Source organism: Vanessa atalanta, chromosome 3, assembly GCF_905147765.1.
Source record: "Vanessa atalanta chromosome 3, ilVanAtal1.2, whole genome shotgun sequence".
In the NCBI taxonomy this organism is placed as follows: Eukaryota; Metazoa; Arthropoda; class Insecta; order Lepidoptera; family Nymphalidae; genus Vanessa; species Vanessa atalanta.
This window is the reverse complement of record NC_061873.1, coordinates 13300740-13321119: the sequence shown is the minus strand read 5'-3', so window position 1 is coordinate 13321119 and position 20380 is coordinate 13300740. Positions and strand designations below refer to the sequence as shown.

The following is a 20380-nucleotide window of genomic DNA, read 5'->3' as shown; positions in this document are numbered from 1 at the left end:
GAAATACTTTTAATGTTTAATGTTTATGAATTCCGTTACGGGTGAAATAAATTTAATAGACTCTAGTCAAAGTCAAAAAATATCACGTTTTTTATCTGAATTGATACATTTTTACACTATTCTATCAAATTTTTATCATACAAAATTAACAATTATTTTTATTATCGGGCATCTCATATTCTAATTCAGAAGATAAGATTGGCACTAAAATTTTATGTCTGTATCGGATATAATTTGGCGACTAATGTTTCAATCACAGACGTAATTGAACTTACCTTCTGCGTAGCCTTAAAGTAAATATCAGTATAAATAGTAGCGGTGAAGGATGGCGGGAATAGCGGCAGTAATTTTGTAACAGACACCGCGCGCTGCTTGTGCCAGTACATCTTGTAGAACTTCTCCACTTTGTCACGCAAACTCAGAGGTATATTTGATACTTGCTGAGAAATAATTCAAGTAACACTTTCTATACAGAAAAGCATTTAACTATTGCTGGACAAAAACGTGTTCCGAAAAAAATGTTTGGATCTTATTTTTACCCCACTTCTTTGTTTCTGGATATTTGAGGCATAATTTACTCTAACTCGTGAATTTTGGACGATTGTTAATGAGTTTAGTGTGAATGATGAGTTAAAATTGGGTAAAAATACATATGTTCTAACTACTCGACAATCTCATATGTATATAAAGTGGTGGTCGGATAAATAGGCCATCATATGGTAAGTAGCTACCACCGCTCATTACACAGACGACGTAAGAAATTTTTACCATTCCTTACGTCGTCAATGTGCTACCAACCTTGGGAACTAAGATGTTATGTCATTTGTGCCTGTAGTTTCACTGGCACACTCACCCTTTAAACCGCAACAAAACAATATTATACTGCTGTAATATGTATTGTATTGTTGCTCGATGGTAGGTTGTTATTTATGTAGGTGGTCCCTACCCAAAAGCGTTTGCGCAAAGTTCTAATACCAAGTCATTTACTTGGGTTACATTCGCATATAATTTGACGCAAGTAACATGTTAATAAACACCATTTCTTTCATGATTAGACGATATCTTGTCCGGAAGGTTTCCTCCGGCCTCATGTATATGCCGATGACTAGAGACAGTGATGCCACTGCCGCGCCGGTCACCACCAAGCAGCCGGTCATCATTACCAGGAGGCAGATGACACGTTCTAGATCGTTCGCCGGGGCGATTGATGGTCTAATGAGTAAAAAATGATCATTAAATATTGACGAAGAAAAACAGGTTAATTTATAATGGTGGGTTAAATTTTCTTCGTGGTTTAAAATATTATTTAAGGACCGCGCTCGGACTAATATTTATTATATCAGTCATTGCGTATTTGTCCATTTTTCCGAACAGATTTATCATCTCACTGAGACATTACTTGGATACATTTTGAATTTAAGCCATTTTATTAATATGAAATTACCCTATTGGTATAAACATTTTGTTGATGACATAGATAGCACTTATAAAACGTCCTGGCAAAGAGTCTTCAAATCTTTCAGCGCCTCTCAGCTGCTTGTAGTGCATTTCGGACATGGTACGACGTATTTGTTTCGTATACTGACTTTCCATCTAAAATCATAATCATTCTTTGAGAACTTTTGGATCATGTATCTAGATTTAATTAAATATAACGGTAACTATCTACACATGTAACGGTATCTACACATATAAAGATGTAGACCATTTTAAGTCTTTGTAGACATTGAAAATATTGGATAACATTGTACGCCATTTTATTTGTTACGATTTTTTTAAAATGCTGTATACCTATTATATAAAAGACTATTTATTAGCATAAACATTCGCTTATCCTTATAGGTAGAAGTTTTAAAAGAAAAATATTGTAGCTGACTTTTACTACCTGCTTTAACCGTCTGCCGCCTGTCTGACTTCAACCTTCCTTGGAAATACTTTCGCTTTGATTGTATTATTTTGTGGTTTAGGTTTTGAGGTAGTATGTCAGTAATTTTATTTATTTTTACACTCGTATTTTACTATATCTACCCAATTATATTGTTATCAAAATGGTAACTCATCGGTACTGTGTTTCTTTTGGACATCTCAATTGTTGGGCCCCTCTTTCGGAAAACGAGAGTCCTAAAACTCTCATTATGAATCCGCGACGACATAAGTAGCTCACTCTTACCTTGTCTATATGTAACCAGATGAGCACCCAAGAGAGACGGAGAACTAAGAAAATGTAGCAATATTTCAGTGTAGTTCCGACCACACTACCGTGACGATTATTATCGTTCATTGACCCTGAATAGAAGAATCCTCAATGAATTACTGCCCTTCAAATTTATTATAAAAAGTAATGATTACATTCTAATATTATTTGTCTTTAAAACATTTTTGATCAATATCGTATTCATATATATATATATATATATATATATGACCTTTTTTATGGCATTGGTTGGCGGACGAACATATGGGCCACCTGATGGTAAGTGGTCACATAGACAAAAGCGCTGTAAGAAATATTAACCATTCCTTACATCACCTATGCGCCACCAACCTTGGGCACTAAGATATTATGTCCCTGTGCCTGTGATTACACTGTCTCACTCACCCTTCTAACCGGAACACAACAATACAGTGTACTGTTATTTGGCGGTAGAATATCTGATGAGTGGGTGGTACCTACCCAGACGGGCTTGCACAAAGCCCTACCACCAAGTAAACCTACTAGTTTTGTTTATGCAATAGTCTATATATCCCAATTTTCTATCCAGATCTATTTTTTAGCTTATAAGTGTCTAAAGTCTGTTGTCCTGGTATTGTAAATATCTTAGCCTTATACAATAGGTATTACAAGAGTTTCATTGGCAATCACTGAGGCCCGAATTTGATCAGAAGGCTGATTATTATCATAAGATCACCAAATTAAAATCACCAAATTAATAATAATTTGGTGATTTTAATTGTCATCGTTATTGACATAAAGCTATATTTGGGCAACTTTTACCAACATTGCGGCAGAAAAATTACGAATTGGTAATGAGAAAATTCGAAAAAGAACATCAATCAATAAAATAACCAACTTCATTTTTTTCCAAAAAAAATCAATTAGCTATATATGCCAGATTATATTTTACCGCCAAGCAGAGTGTCCCAGGTTGAAGTGTGAAAGAGTCAGTGTAATTAAATTTAGGCCCAAGCGACGTAACAACTTAGTTCCCAAAGTACCACCAACTTTTAATTTGTTAGATGTTGTAAGAAATTGTTAAAAATCCTTACCGCGCCAATGTCTATGGACTGTATAGACCACTAACCATCAGATGGCCATTTGACCGTTCTATAGAAAAAAAACTCTAGTATAAGGGTTCAAAAACTTACATAGATATCGAAAGGGTCGATGTAATCGTAAATAATAACAAATCAGCTTGAACAATGAGGACTTCGCGTCATCCAATATATAGTGCGAGAATGTGATCGCATCTATCAGGAAACCAGCTACAATTGTTTTTTTGGGAAATGTAACCAACGATTCTCCTGATTAGTAAACAAAAGGCAGATGAAAAACACGGAACATTATAGTGGATACATTATCGGGAACTGGCTTAATAGATTTATATTGGCTCTTGATTTGTATTTACTTTTCTTCCATCGGTTTGCTGTATAGGAATATTCTATCTGCCTTTTGTTTAATAATCGGAGATCATTTCTCTATAATATATAATAATAATAGTCTTATGTAGACAATGGGAAGTACGTAATTACCTACATATTATTTGGCAATTTTAACCAAAAATACGAAGCAAGGTCACCTTATAACGGTTGAAGAATATATTACATTGCTCAGTTTATTGGAAGGTACAATTTGATGCGGCACTTGATCTTATGTTATTACTATGTAAACGTACAATTAAACAAGAATTCGTGAACCTAAGAACAATAACAGGTCGATCGCAACCGAAGATGTCACGTCCGAATCTGAGCAACACTGAATTTTTAGTCTAGTGTTCAGCGGTAAACGAAAACATCGTATAAAAAAAACTGTGTGACGAAATGACGCATACGTTTACACAAAACCACGTGATGGAGTATAAGTACCAAATCTTCATAAGAGGTATTTCCCTACCAGTATCACTGGCTGTTACTTTTGTACAATTAAACGGTACTTTACTAACATGAAGACCACCAACTTAAGCTGACATCTTCCGAATTGATCATATGACTATACGCCATGGTCAGTACATGGAGAGCGTACACAATATTGTAGACAATATCGAAAATGTTTGTCAATATATTATCAAAGTCCACTGCTACCGACACAATAGCCATTAACACAAGAGCGCAGATCAAGGAGTTCCACATTGGATCATCAGGGAGAGAGAGCAGAGATTGGTTAATGTGTGACAAGGTCCAACGGGAGCTATATTCGTCCTGAAAGATTATTGTATAATTTTTACTAACTACGTTGTTTTTTTAACTACTTTTTTAATTATATAGCGCAATAACATAGATAAAACGCTGTCAAAGTTAAGATCACGTCGATCGGCTAACAGTTCACCACAATTTTTCAGCCACGAAGCACGCAATCATCACTGGTATCAAATTATCATATTACCTTTATAATAATGAAGTTATTTTTTTTTTAATTAAACGCACGATCTCCCTGAATCAAGCTAAAACTAAAGGTATAGTCTATGAAAGGCTCCCTACGTGTGCGGGGACGTAATTAACGCGGAAGAGACCACACACAAAAGTTATCGATAAATGAACAGTAAACAGCGTATAAAAATATTGTTATTATTGCTTGCCTCATTATTCTGCCCTACAAATTGATTCTCCACATCTTGGGATGTCCTCGGAGTGCTTCTAATACTCGACATTGTTATATACTGTTTGATTATTACTTTTCAAACTAACAATCGCACATTAAATGAAATGGCGATCTTGACAAATGTCAGCCATCGAATTTTTTGATTAAAACCTTTTTGTTGTTATATTTTTAGTAATGATCGTAGTTATAATTCAGTTGAAATGACGAAAAATTAAAAAAAAAGCAATACATTCTTAAAACATTTAATTTTAATTCGCTCCCTAATAAGAATATCACAATATATTTCTAGCGTTTTAATATAAAATCTTAACTATGTCTTATATGGCTATCATGGTCCCCGCATTTTGACGACTACGACGAGTTAATTTTGTGCATTTCCATATGATTTTCATAGTGAAACTGTCTTGAAGCACCAAAACAACAATAAATACAATACTTTAAATTAAATGCCGTCAACGAACAACTTCACTTACACATATATTATTCCCTCAGAACAAAGATTCTTTGGTCTGAGATTACTTCTTGGAAAACAAGAGTCGTTTGAAATGAATACAATAATAATTATGAGTATTCGATAAAATAAATGTTTACCGGGCACTAATTACGACTCCATTATGATTTTAATTATGTTTTACCATTAAATAACACGAAAAAATAATAAAAATTGGTACTAAATTATCTACAATTGATTATATCTTAGTTCTGAGATGCTGCATGTGTTCTTCTCGAAATTCCCGGTTAATTTGAGCACCGATTTTTATCCTAATCCACTCAGGCGCCAATTTTATGAAAAAGTACTGAAAATAATAAAAAAATAAATGTTAGCCGACAAAATTCAAAACACCTAAATCAATAATACAATAGTTACAATATTAGATAATAACATTTTTCTCCGTAGAATCTGCATTTGAATTTTTACTGAATTGTACAGTGGTTTTTGACATAGAATGTATGTTGTGGTAACAAATTAGATGCATGTTTAGATTTCGTCGTATGCAGACAAGAAATAGAGAGAATCACCTGAATTCCATGCAACCAGTATCCTGTGGTGTTCTGCACTCTGCCCAGTGTTGTGATTGCGTGGCGAGTGTAGGTGGTTGCGTCGGGCACCAACATGTTGCCATCCAACAATTTCTGGGAGAAGTTGTTCATCTTGGTGGACACGAAGAGAGGCGAGAGGTGCTGAATATGGATACCCTTTGAACTGTACTCATCTCGTATAGCAAATGTGAAGTTTCGAACGTAAACCTGGAAAATTAAATTGAATTTGGAATCTTTATAGATCGAAGAATTTGATTCTTACTTACTTCGGCACTCCATAGATATTTCATTTCGATTTACTTGTAAATGTATTTTGTAAAATGGCGATTCAAGTAAAAAGGGTTTATATGTAAGGCATCGACAATTTTAACCAAAAATTTTAAGTAAATATTTTTTGTTAAAAACAAGCACCAATAAAACTATTACGTTACATAGAAATGGAGCCAATTAACCTTCGTGAACGTCTCAAAAAAATTTAAGCTTTACTTAAAAATTTAACAGTTAAAAAAACGTCGTAGATTTAAAACGGTTATTTGAAAAGAGGAACTATGCGATTTTCTTTCCTTTTCCTCTCGCTGGAGGCTGCTTTCCTAAACGGTGGTAGAGTTGAAATATTGACGATTCAAAAATGTTTTATTGTAAACTTTACTTGAATAAAATACATTTCATTTGAGCTGATAGAAGAGTTAAGCAACCACACACCGCATCAAGTTCGAGGTCGATACATACCTTCGTTAGCTACGAAATTTTCAGAAACGATCTTCCTGAGTTAGCCAATAATATCAAACTATATTTATGTTTACCTTAGTGGCTGCGTACACTGACATCAGAGGAAGAGGTTGTAGCTCTGAACCAGAGGATACGTTGACAATAGCTCCTTGGCCTCTCGCCACCATACCCGGCAGTACCATGCGTGTCATTGAGGTCACAGCGACCACGTTCACATTAATGATCTCCCAAGCCTTGGCTGCTGGAAGTTCACATAATGGCATCGGGTATTCGTATTGAACGCCAACGTTGTTCACTGCAAAAACAGTAATTTAATTTGTCAGAAAAAACAGACTTCGAGTTAATGATTATTAAATCGTTTCCAACGACTGGATAAAGTCAGCAACATGTTATTATTATTATATATAATCTGTTGAACGCGTCTAGCTCAATCTACTCAAGTATTTGCACGTCGCAGTGCGTCCTTCCTAGACACTTCCTATACTAAACTAAAACTACAAACATTTAAATAATAATATTTTATAATATGGATGACAGAGAGATCGGGCAAATAGGCCACCGCTCATAAATATTGGCCCTATTTACCATTCCTTACATAACCAATGCGTCACTAAACTTGGGTGCTAGAATGTCATGTCAACATGTCTCTTGTCCATGTAATTACCGGCTCAACTTACCTTTCAAACCGGAATACAACAAAACGGTGGACGGTACAAAGCCCTACCAAGCAAGGCAAGTGCTTTTTAGGTTTCCCGCAAACACTATTAATGCTATTAAATGTAGCCATGTTTTTTTCATTAGAGATTCTGGAACGAAGTGGTGAACCCGCGTGCTTACAGTAGAGTGAACGTAAGGACAAAGCGTCATGCCCCCTCGAGGTGACCTTTCTTCTCTTTATCTTTCTAATGTAAATAATGTCATTGTCATTCTTGTAATATATAGCAAAACCAATTCGTTTGAACCGGACGTTCACGACACCTTGCGTTATTATTCTCGATGTTCAAATACTTAGCATAAATAACTTTAAAAAAAATAATACTTATTTAAATAAATCTACATTAAATAGGTACACTATTCAATTTCAGCTGTAACATTGTAACATACCTAAAATTCCCAAAGGGATGTCCTTTAGTTGCTCCTCGATGTGGGGGTATATTTCGGTCCCCTTACTGAAATCCGCCACGATAGTCTTCGTTTTGACACTGTGTAATTTTTCTGAAACATAATTGTTAAATTGTAATATTAAACAGGAAAATTTACTGAATTCGTATTACCGCATTAGCATTAGCAGCCCGTAAATGTCCCACTGCTGGGATAAAGGCCTCCTCTCCCTTTGAGGAGAAGGTTTGGAGCAAATTCCACCACGCTGCTCCAATGCGGGTTGGCGGAATACACATGTGGCAGAATTTCGTTGAAATTAGACACATGCAGGTTTCCTCACGATGTTTTGCTTCACCGCCGAGCACGAGATGAATTATAAACACAAATTAAGCACATGAAAATTCAGTGGTGCCTGCCTGGGTTTGAACCCGAAATCATCGGTTAAGATGCACGCGTTCTAGCCACTGGGCCATCTCGGCTCTCATTTTCAATTCGTATTACATAGGGGCGTTATTTATTTCACCAAAAAATCATTAGGCTTTCGAAACATAAATACGATTCAAGGCCTAACAATCAGCAGTATTATTCTGGATGAACTCACTTCATGTCTCCTTCGTGAAACATGAAATGAAAAACTTACGTGTCTATGGTATTTTGATGCTTGTAACTGTATCGCTAATACTATTAAGTTATTGTCTTGTTTTACTAATAATTATTATGATAGAGTCTTCTGGCATCGCCCTACTCTAATTAAACAAAGACAATGAGTTTTAGACCTTTGAATATGAATATGTCCAGATGGAATGTCAAATCTGATAACTGATCGAAAAATATAGAGGCCAACAGTTGGCCACTAATTACACGCACAAAAGTAATGTGGTATGACATTCGGCGAGTGTCAAGCATGTCACGAAAACCAATATAATAAAGTTGGCTCGTTTCTTTTAGTTATTTTATAGTGCGATGCGCTATCTAGACATAAATCTATAAATAGTCTAATATTATATGAGCCGAGATGGCCCAGTGGTTAGAACGCGTGCATCTTAACCGATGATTTCGGGTTCAAACCTAGGCAGACACCACTGAATTTTCATGTGCTTAATTTGTGTTTATAATTCATCGCGTTTGCCACCTCCATAAAAAAGGCACAAATTCAGGTAGACTATTCCAATGACACTAAATTTAACGACATGAATGGTATATCTAATGAAAAAGTCATTTATTCTTAAATATTTTTTATATAACTTTTGTATGTCTAACATTCGTGTCTCAAATATATATATTTTTTAATTCTTATTCTTAATATATAAATGAACGAACTGAATGGATATCACTAAAGATGAACACACGAACCAATACTCGCTGACGTAAACATGTTTACATTTGAAATTTAAACATTTAACGGATACTTTATTTTTAGGTTTTAATATTAACAGCAATCGTTACACGTACATGTTAATTGATTTCGTTTTTGTTTTGTAGTCGTACCTACACTTATAGTTAACTCTTTAGCTAACTTCTTATTTACAAAAAATCTCCGATCATTCATTTACATAATTATTTATTTACTTATTCGAAATTTAAAATAATTTTATCCCTTGCCACAGGTATTTTACAACCAGTCCTCTGTACGAAGGTTACTTGGAAGCTGGAAGAGATCGCTGCTTTAGATATAAGGTCTATTGCACCTCATGCAAAATTTGTTAATTCAAATGTCAAATTTAGTTAAAGTATTGGTGAATAATAAAATAAAGATAAAATAAATGAAATAATAACTATCAGGAAGGACTCCCTAATAACTTTCTAATAACATATTTTTAAATTAGACATTTTTGCATTGATGTGTGGACTACGCTTGAATTCCCAATAAGTACACATCATTCAATGTGCGGTATAACATCTGCTATATCATTTAAAATATACCTATATTTTCCCCTAATAATTTTTCCTAAAAAAACAAGATTTATGTATTTTTGTGAGCCGAGAAGGCCCATAACTAGAACGCGTGCATCTTAACCGATCATTTCGGGTTCAAACCCAGGCAAGCACAACTGAATTTTCATGTGCTTAATTTGTGTATAATTCATCTCGTGCCCAGTGAAGGAAAACATCGTGAGGAAACCTGTATGTGTCTAATTTCAAAGAAATTCTGCCACATGTGTATTCCACCAAACCGCATTGGAGCAAAGTGGTTAAATATGATCCAAAAACCTTCTCCTCAAAGGGAGAGGAGGTATTAGCCCAGCAGTGGTAAATTTACGGACTGTTAATGGATTGTATGTATTTTTAATTTCGTTTTTATTGAATTAAATTCATCTGAGAAATAAAGATTTTAACCTCAGTTAACCCAGAGCACTTAAAAACATGTGTAGAATATCTTAATCGAAATTTTTCACTGTTATATATTAGTTATTTTATATTGCGTTTATGCAAATCTAGGTAGTTTTATATAGTTTCATAGTTTCTCTTTATATGTGTTATTCACTGAGTCATTAGAATTTATATAATTATAATTATATAAATTCTAATGACTCAGTGAATAATAAAATATTTATTAATTAATTATATGTTTTTAGTTGTTAGTTCAAATCCGGGCAAGCACCATTAAGATGTCATGTGCTTACTTTGTCTTTATAGTTCTTCCCGAGCTTGGTAGGGTAAGGATATAATTGTCAGAAACTATGAAACTCTGCCACACAAGTATCAACCAACCCGCATTGAAGCATCGTAGTGGAATGAACTTTAAACATTATCAGAGCACATAAGCCCTTTGCGTAGCAGCGGGATATTTTGTTACTTTTTTACATATGCCGTCTTTAATATGAAAAAATAAATTACTTGGTGGTAGGGCTTTGTGCAAGCCCGTCTGGGGAGGTACCACCCACTCATCAGATATTCTACCGCCAAATAACAGTACACTGTATTGTTGTATTCCGGTTAGAAGAGTGAGTAAGCCAGTGTAATCACAGGCACAAGGGATATAACATCTTAGTTCCCACGGTTGGTGGCGCATAGTTGATGTAAGGAATGGTTAATATTTCATACAGCGCCTTTGTCTATGGGCGGTGGTGACCACTTACCATCAGGTGGCCCATATGCTCGTCCAACCAATGAAATAAAAAAAAAAAACAAATTAAAATTTACCGATCTCATCTGCGACTTTCTTCAACTTTTCAACGTTTCTGCTGATGAGGACAACATTGATACCTCTCTGCGCAAGCTCCAGCGCGTACTGTTTACCAATACCGTCAGTGCTGCCTGTAATTGCTGCGAAGAAAAAGTTTCATATATTTTAATAATGTAATTGCACATAAAAGGTTATTTATTTTTCTAAATAATCCGTATTTAGAAATCCCAAACTCAAATTCCTTTATTCAACATAGAAGCATTACACTTACTTATTGATGGTCAAATTAAACACTACCACCGGTTCGGAAAAAGGAACACCCTGACCTGAGAAGAACCGGCGAAAGAAACTCAGCAAATAACCTTTTATTATCTGTTCAACAAAGGCCTCTTATCCTTGTATCAAGGTAATAATAGATTTAAAAGAAGCGAGGTTCATGCAGACGATTTCGACAAAAACTAATTATAATAAAACATTTTTTATTACATTATCAAGTTAAATATTTCGTTTTAAACATTATATATTTAATGTAATTATAATTTAAAGTTTTGAAGCTAGAATATCTTGTTTCTAGTAATTTTAAGTGATGTTTAAGAACAAATAATAGCGTAGTTAGGTACTCGTTATTTAAACTTAGATATTTGCTTATTAGTTAACAATTAATAAATATAAATATAGCTTATTTCAATCGAAGGAGTAGACAAATAAAGAACTTTGACATTGAATCGATGTGATAAAAAAATTGCGTTTTATATGGCGGTGAAGTTGAACTTTGGGAATAAAATGAAAGTGGATAATTACGTGGAATAAAGTTTTATTTTTATTTTTCATTATTATTATTGACATAAATCGATTAAATATGAATTAGATTAAAGTAGTTAAAATTAAATAAAGTTGATATATATATTTCTATATTTCTTTGAGCTTTATATGAACTAATAATCATCCGTTTATATACGTACGGTTACAGCAACGTATGTATACCGTTTTTAATAAATAATAATTTATGAAACAATTTTCTATAAAACACCTCATGAGGCTTATGACCAATATAAATGAGGTTAGAACTGTCAAATTTAAAAACTTTCTTAATCGGTCGTAATATTACATGTCGAAAGTAAACGGCCATGAAATTTGAATTTAAACGTTCTCATATCTTTTCGAATACACACTTTAATCGAATATAAATAAAATTCCAAAAGTAATTGACAAATGAATATAAATAACATTCATTTTCTTGACCCAAAAAATGACTTACTTTCGTATTTATAATATTATTTAAGATGTGATTAAAGTATAGTATATCTTTAAAAATCGAACCTAAAGTATGCTCCACTGGCATGAGCAGTAAAGATCAACAAACCATAGATGCACATTCCATTTCTATAATAAAATACCGCAGACATTTTTAACTTTGCCGATTCACAAATCCAAATCATTTGTAAAAAAATACATTGGTAAAGAAGGCATATTATTCAATAGAAGATTATATATGCAGATGATAAAAAAGCGTGGAGCTAATACTCGTTGACTTCTAGGCAGGATATATTACATACCTATATAATTGTATTTAATTATCATGACTTTGTATTTTTAAATGTTGAAAAAGACTAACTACTGAGTCTCTTGCCGGTTCTTCTCGGTAAAATATGCATTCCGAACCGGTGGTTGCTTCACTTTTCATAGTTTGTTAAATTACGATTCATTTCATACGAAATGTGCTTGTAAAAGCCTACTTGAATAAAGTATATTTTGATTTTACGATTTGTTAATATCTGCTATATTATATACTACCAACAGTTATTGTTTCTCTTTTAAATTTTTCTACTTAACAAATTTTAAAAATTTCGATAACAACTTCGATGACATTAAAAATGGTATTTATTCAAGAAACCAAATTTCGACTAATTCAACAAACTCCTCCCGCCATTGAATTCGACTATCGCTTCACCTGACCACTACCATTGGTATCATACACATGTGTGTGCTTACCCTTAAAATGGCTTTACAATAACAATGACAAGTTTTATAATATCGACCGAGATCACACCCCGAACAGCTAATTATTTTGAAAATATTAATCAATACCCCGTTACAAATCGGTTACTACAATAGTTTTATCTACGGCCGTGACCGACTATTCGGCAACGAGATTATGGCTTCGTGTATAAAATTCGGATGGTTGCGAAACTGTCGAATGTTATATTGCGTTGAACGATTTCATGCGAAATGTTTTAATGGAGTGTATACATTTTGAACTTTAGTCTTTATTAAAAATGTTAGTAACTGCCATTTTTTTTACGTGAAGATATCACTTGACATATAATTAAATTCAATTCCTTTTTTTATTCATCTGTATATATATAAATCAAATGGTTTGTTCGACCAATATTGTGAGTTCCTCCTCTAATTTCCTTTTAGGATTATTACATATTGGTAAAACGTTGTAAAATTGTCTTTGTCTAAATGTCATTTTCTCTGTTTATATATAACTAGTGCGTCTTCCGCGAAACTTCGCGTTTATTCAAAAGATTTTTCTAGGAATTTCGTAAATTGAAAATCACTTATCAACATTTGGCGTCAAAGTGATGAAACTTTTTTTAAATATTCTTTTTAATATTAGCATTAGTACAATTAGAATGGATTTAATCATTTTGTTTGCGTTTTTCTTATACAGCCGTACTACTAATCTCTAACCGGCGAGTTCCCTTTTTCCTCTCTCTAAAATTAATTCTGTGTTAAATTGTAACAATTTTGTAACATGCAATCAAGAATCCCTTTTTAATTTTCTACACATCTACGGCTGGAGCTCTTCAAAATGAGACAATGACCGATTTTTTACGTGCAGCTATCGTTCAATAATCACTTGGACAAAAATCGGCTTACGCTATTAATATATAAGATATCTGACAGTGCATGTTCAGGCATACAATAATACGCTTTGTTATTTTGAAACAGTTTAATATATTTCTAAATTGGCAGTATAATAAAAAGCGAAAACATATTATTGCAAATCAAAGTAATTGACCAATGTTTATGTGATATTACGACAGAAATGTGATGACAGTCATTTGTAACATGAAAAAGAATGAGAAATATTAGACGTTGTATCTCAATCTGCAGTTGTTGCTTTGTAATCAATAGTAATGATAATGCTTCCGAAAGAATTCGCTCTAGACATCGAGCGCAGGCAGGCGAGCCGTGATGGCCCAGTGGTTAGAACGAGTGCATCTTAACCGATGATTTCGGGTTCAAACGCAGGCAACACGGTATTTTCATGTGCTTAATTTATGTTTATAATTCATCTCGTGCTCGGCGGTGAAGGAAAACATCGTGAGGAAACCTGCATGTGTCTAATTTCAACGAAATTCTGCCACATTGTATTCCCCCAACCTGCATTGGAGCAGCGTGGTGAAATATGCTCCAAAGCTTCTCCTCGAAGGGAGAGGAGGCCTTAGCCCAGCAGTGGAAAATTTACAGACTCCTAATGTGATCTAGCGCAGAATTTATTACAGTACACCAGAGTGTGCGCAAACAAAGTCACACTCTCATTTCCATCACTCTTATGGTACAATAGATCTCCACTATCGAACGTAGATGCTTAGTATGCAGGATGCAGATTATCTATTCTATAAGCCGTAATAAATATATACGCACAACCTTAGTCCAAGGAAAACGTAAGTAAGTTGTGAATTTACACCTTTTTTTTAATATTATTTAACGCACGCGCGATCGCATAGATTAAAAGGATATAAAAAACAACAACGCGGAAATATCTACAAACGCAATGTACATCCGTATGTAACCTCTAACTTAACCAAATTAGATACAATACAAGACGATCGTTTTTATCAATTAAAAACATTAAGAAATCATTCATTCAACCAAAATTAGTCGAAATACGCAATAAGGATCTATTTATTCACGAAGGTGAACATACAATTTTTACTAATAACAATGGGCATTTTTACTAATAACAGTGTGCTCGTACATACAAGATATCTTAGTATGCGTGAAACGTCTACAAGTAAAGACAGCAAGAACATACATATTATATTATATTTTAATTCATTAATTCATTTAACTAATCGACATTATCATAATTCGCGTATTAATCACAAAACTGCACAGGCATGTAGGAAAATAAAAGTGATACATAATTTTAAATCATATAAAAAAAGATACATTTTTATTTCTTAGTTTATAGCTTTAAGCAATTGTCTTCGGACTGTGAACATTCACATAGTATTGCCAAAGCTATTGTATACCCACATTATGGTTTCCGTTGATGGACACTTAGTATTACATCAGCCATCTCACAAATTTACATAATTCTAAAACACTTGTAAGACGAAGTATTTGTTCCTTTGCTTAATATATAAAAAAAAATAACAACGATAATAAATAAATAACAATATTTTATTTATCGCACATTTATACAATTAGATTTAATGTATTACAAAAAAAAATGATTCAGTATTCGGTAAACTTGCCACAAAAAATAAGAAACGTTCTTTTTCAGTTCCGGCTTACAGATTATAAAAAACAATTAAAGAAACAGTTTACAAATAATATAATATAGTTTATTACATATTTATTTATTCTTTTATCTATAAATCATTTCGCATCTTATTTATTTTCCTCACATTACGGGTCTTCGAAGGAAACAAATTACCAAGTAACAAATTCAATCGTTTGCCATCTGAAAATAAAGTTTAGCTAACAGACGGTAACATCATAAATAACAGAAATTGATATAATTTTTTTTAAATTTCGAAACTTTTATATAATCGCGTTGATGGCTCATTCATAAATATATGTAGTAATTATTATATTATTCCTTTCGTAGTTGGAAAATGCGGTAGTCATCGTTTGTCTAAATTGTTAAGATAATAAGAATATGTAAGAAACGAATATACGACAGAAGTCGGTTAAAAATTAAATAAGTATGTTTAATATTTATACCACGCACGAAACGAGTTATTAACTTCCAAACGAGTTTGATAATATCTCATCGTACAAGAAACACATCTCAATCGATTAGTTAAAAATTAACTTTCATAAATTTTATTGTAACGGAAATTTGCTAATGTTTACAAAAGTGAAACGAATTACTATAACATTCAAGTAACCAACTATATAACCATACATATAGAAGCGCAACTTAAAAAAAGGAATAGTTAAGAAAATGTGATAAAAAAATTTAATAAACCTACTTACTTGTCGTAATATACACTTTATATTGACAGCAAGTTATTTAGAATCTAAATAAATAGACAAGTATCGCATATATAAAAACATTATCATTCTCTTTATCGTCGGTTACGAAGATCGTTTGACCTGTGTGTTACCCAAGACTTAAGGACCGCTATATCTTGCAACGTCATGACGAAACATTCGAAGCATCTTTGAAGACGACATTGTGTAACAAAGCAACTAGGTACTGTCACTTTTTAGTTCACAATAATCACTATTGTTTTCTATAAACAATATATACAAAATGTGAACGAAGGTAACTTGCCTTTTGCGTAATTGTAGATATAATTGTATAATGATTTTATACAAACAAAGCTTGTCAAACTTTTGTGTCTTGGTTGAAAATCTAACTAAGGTAATAAATGATAAGACTTTTTTTTTAATGCTTAACTGGAAAAAGGCACATTGATGCAATGCATTTCGGGCTTAGTATACAAGTAGTTGCTCTTGCGCAGGTTCACTCACTTTAAATTTAAGTATCGACGTGACAAACGTAAATTTCATATCGCACGTTATACTTAAAGAAACTCTATTTCATATTATTTTATGAAATATAATAAAGTCGCCTTATTGACTGATAGAAATAAATAAATATAAAAAAATAAAATGCCTCCAATAGTAGATGTTTGACGTCCTGGAATATTGCGTTTTTCGGCCAATTGTCAATGGTAGCCCGAAGTTGGGAAATAAATCTTTACACGGGACGTGTCTAGTAAAAGAAAGAAATGATCTTGCCTCTGAAATCAACCTGATCGAGTTGGATTTACCGTCCCATCGGATTATGCGAGCATCGCCATATTCCGGGGCTATAGGGCACACGAAAATATTGGGCCCGACGTGTTTTTTGCACCTGTAAAAAAATCTACAGTAATATTTAAGTTCTGTTCATATATAAAAAACTAACAAACAAAACTTAACTTTTAGGTTCTTATCATTAAACACGACTTTTACAATAAAAAAATTCAATTCGCCTATTAACTATACTAACTGGCCTGCGCGTTTTAATAGATTCATTAACGACTTGCAACAATCCAGGATTACCCAGAGGATTAAGTTTCAATCCATAGCGCAGATTAACATTTATCTTTGACATGCTAAATCTATATCTCTTATATTTATACTAATTTTACAACTAGCTGATTTTTTGTTTTTATCGAACATAACACATACAGTCATAAAGATAAACCACACGCAATAAGCTATTTGATATTTAATTAAACAAATAAAAAAAGCAAGGTTTAAATTATTTATAGCCGTATCACATTAAACCGAAATTAGTCAGCTTTTAAGAAACATTTATTGTTAATAAAAGTAATAGCTATGCGTAATTATATTTAAATATATGAATTCGCTTACAACACAATATATATTATTATCACAGTGGGCTTAGTGTGTGTATCATTTAATGTATTTTATTGTATCTAACACTATAAGGGCATCCGCATTGATCTTACTCACATGTAGCCATGTTGCATTGTGTCAAATATATAGGCACTTATGGTATCATGAATACTAATAAAGTATTCCCTTAGCCAATTATATAGTTTATTAAGTGATTGGTCTATAATACATAATTTAATTCACAAGATATAATCTGAGGCAGATTTCTCTATAGTATTGAAGTAGGCCGGGGCCTAGGGTGGCAAAATTTAGGAGGCACAACTTGGTTGGGGAGTTTTTTTTAGTAGTTGTTTTTGGAACAAAAAAGTAAAAACTCAAAAACGTGTTCAAAATACATCTCAACTAAAAATTAGCCGAGGTATTAAATCTGCTTCAACATACTATATCTTATAATCATTAATAAAGCTTAATGGCGAATTTATCAAATCATAGTAATGTAATTAGTTAAATCTGTGGTATAGTTTCCTATCTCCTTCAATACATGATTAAAGAAATTTTTATATTTTCTGTTTCGTTGATACTTTCGACCGTATCCACAGTCCTTTAAGTATAGTAGACGAACAAATTGAGTAGGTGTTAATGATCATAAGTATGACATGAGACGGCAATCCATTGGGTGCAGGACCATATACGGTTTTTGGACCGCTGTTAACCGTAATTATCATGAATTTCAACCGTACAAACTGGACGCTCGACTACCCAAACTAATCTGGATAATTGAAATAAAACTAGTTTTTAACGGATTTAATCGCGTATATTAATTATTTTAACATCCCGACGTTTCGAGCACTTTGCAGTGTTCGTGGTCACGGGCAGACCACGAACACTAAAATAATAATGTTAAAATAATTAATATACGCGATTAAATCCGTTAAAAACTAGTTTTATTTCAATGTGTAATAATCGCGAAAATCTAAGACAACATTATAATCTGGATAAGTTTATTAATCAAGAGGAGACTTGACTCTTTCTGCATATTCTCCAAGCTGTACTCTGCGGAAGACATTAAACGTTCTGTGTCTATAGACATGCCATTTATTTGTATTCATTTACATGTCGTGTATAAGGCGATCACGCAGTCTATTATTGACCTTAAAAATTATAATATGTAATTTAAAGTACACCTACATTCCTTGTTATGAGACTCACTATATGTTCTTGATTAAATCGAGCATAAAAAACCTACTGACGTAATATATTTTCTAGTGGAATTATTTTAAACGAGAACAATACACAGTAAAAGCGAAAAATAAATAATACCCATAAACTTTTCGTAATCAAGGTTACAAGTAAACCGCATAAAAACCGGAATCAAACAGCGATTAACTCAGAAATGCGACCCTTGGATATTTATATAGGTAAATATGTCAAAGGCGACAATTTCAAAGGTGAATGCACGCGTTTAGTTCACAAAACTATCAAACCGGACGGTAATAAATCACAAATATAACTATCACTCACCGGCCCAAGATCCAAATTTCTTCGACAAGGGTAACACTTCGGTGGGTATAAAATATGGCATCAGATATGAACTGATCAATTCGAAGAGACTCCATAGAGATTCTATAACAAAAACTGCTACAGCGATCGCCCCAATTACAGCCAAAGCTAATACATACATGATTATTAACACGCACAGGATTTTAAGATAATATTCTGAACTTGATTGGTGTTCGTATTTTGTCACGATTTAGAAAGTAACGCGTCGTTATGACATGACGGTGCGGCGTGTACTGGACTACTGACTGAGCAGTAAGTTATACGTTTAGATAGATACCGGCTCCCGCACTACGTAATCACAGTTGATCGTAAACTTATAAAATTATGTCATTTATTTATCTTTGAATCGCTCAACCAAATTTTATTTTCGTGTGACCCAACCTTTTAGATTTTCTTCCATTAAACATGCTTAGATATAAAATAGAGAGATGCTAGTCAAAACAGACTAATCAGCTTTAATTTGTAAATGATATTAAATGCGTAGGATAATTTAATGTGTGTCAAGTTGAGTGACCTACTGTTTGACAAGGCCTCCTCTTCTGTTAAGGATATCGTGTGGAAATTGGATATATATATGGAAGTACTTATCTAACACAAAATACAGTTAAAAATAAATTAAGCACCAAATTATAGTACCAGGTGTTTAATATTATCGCCTACCGATGAGCTGTTAAACAATGCTTTTGTTAGAGTAAAACTCACTGTTATCGTTAAATTTAGTATCTTATAAATCTTTATGTTATTAATAATGTCAAGTGCGTCATCAAAAATTAAAAGAGTCATTAATACATTAATTTTAAATGGTACATTTGCAAACCTGTAGCAGATTGCACTGAAAAAATCTCCAAAAATTATAAATGCATTCAAAGATCTACGTGTCCATAAGCATAATTTTTAGCGTCACGAAAATATTCTTTTGTTAACTGTGATTTTTCTTAGAGACACAATATTCTACCAGTTATGTAATCACCGTTTCGAGAACATCACCGCAACATACAATGTTAATACATGTAATTGACAGTGTTTTATTTGCTCAAGACACAGGTGAGCGCGAAATTCTTATTTGAATTGGCTTTTCTCATACTATTGACAATATTGTTACGTACATATTGAAACATTACAGGCTCAGAGTTAATGCAATATGATGAACATGAGTCGAATTATATTTCTGATGGTTACCGAATTAATAAAGGTGTTCCGCAAGGTTCCATATTAGGACCACATAAATATCATATTTATACAGATGATATATATATATATTTATTTATAATTTATACCAGTAAAAACTACATTAGTTATTAATTCTGAGTGTTCAATGGCTCTTATGTCCTCAATAAACTATTTTTTGTCCTTGTTCAATATACGACTAAATGAGGACACTTCATTATAAAAAACTATTACTGGTGCGG

The 20380-nt window shown here is 33.1% G+C and overlaps 1 protein-coding gene across 2 annotated transcripts; it reads right to left on the bottom strand.

Moving 5' to 3' along the window:
- Positions 1 to 5044: 5044 nt before the first annotated feature.
- LOC125077318 (inactive hydroxysteroid dehydrogenase-like protein 1) lies at positions 5045 to 19202 on the bottom strand. 2 transcript variants are annotated; one of them, XM_047689235.1, is made up of 7 exons: positions 19109 to 19197; positions 18933 to 19034; positions 10832 to 10954; positions 7691 to 7801; positions 6661 to 6881; positions 5837 to 6064; positions 5045 to 5613 (listed from the first exon to the last, which is right to left on the bottom strand). In XM_047689235.1, the coding sequence occupies exons 2-7, from the start codon at positions 18991 to 18993 to the stop codon at positions 5506 to 5508; spliced, it is 852 nt and encodes a 283-aa protein (XP_047545191.1). In that variant the 5' UTR covers positions 18994 to 19034; positions 19109 to 19197; the 3' UTR covers positions 5045 to 5505. The 2 variants fall into 2 exon arrangements, with proteins under 2 accessions (XP_047545191.1, XP_047545190.1); XM_047689234.1 differs by having other exon boundaries at positions 18933 to 19202.
- Positions 19203 to 20380: the final 1178 nt, after the last annotated feature.

Coding starts and splice junctions, on each gene's coding strand:
- LOC125077318 (XM_047689234.1), bottom strand. CDS start 19,092: ATGTATGTATTAGCTTTGGCTGTAATTGGGGCGATCGCTGTAGCAGTT. Junction 6,065..6,660: donor CAGTGTACGCAGCCACTAAG/GTAAACATAAAT, acceptor TTAATTTTCCAG/GTTTACGTTCGAAACTTCAC. Junction 5,614..5,836: donor ACTGGTTGCATGGAATTCAG/GTGATTCTCTCT, acceptor TATTATTTTCAG/TACTTTTTCATAAAATTGGC.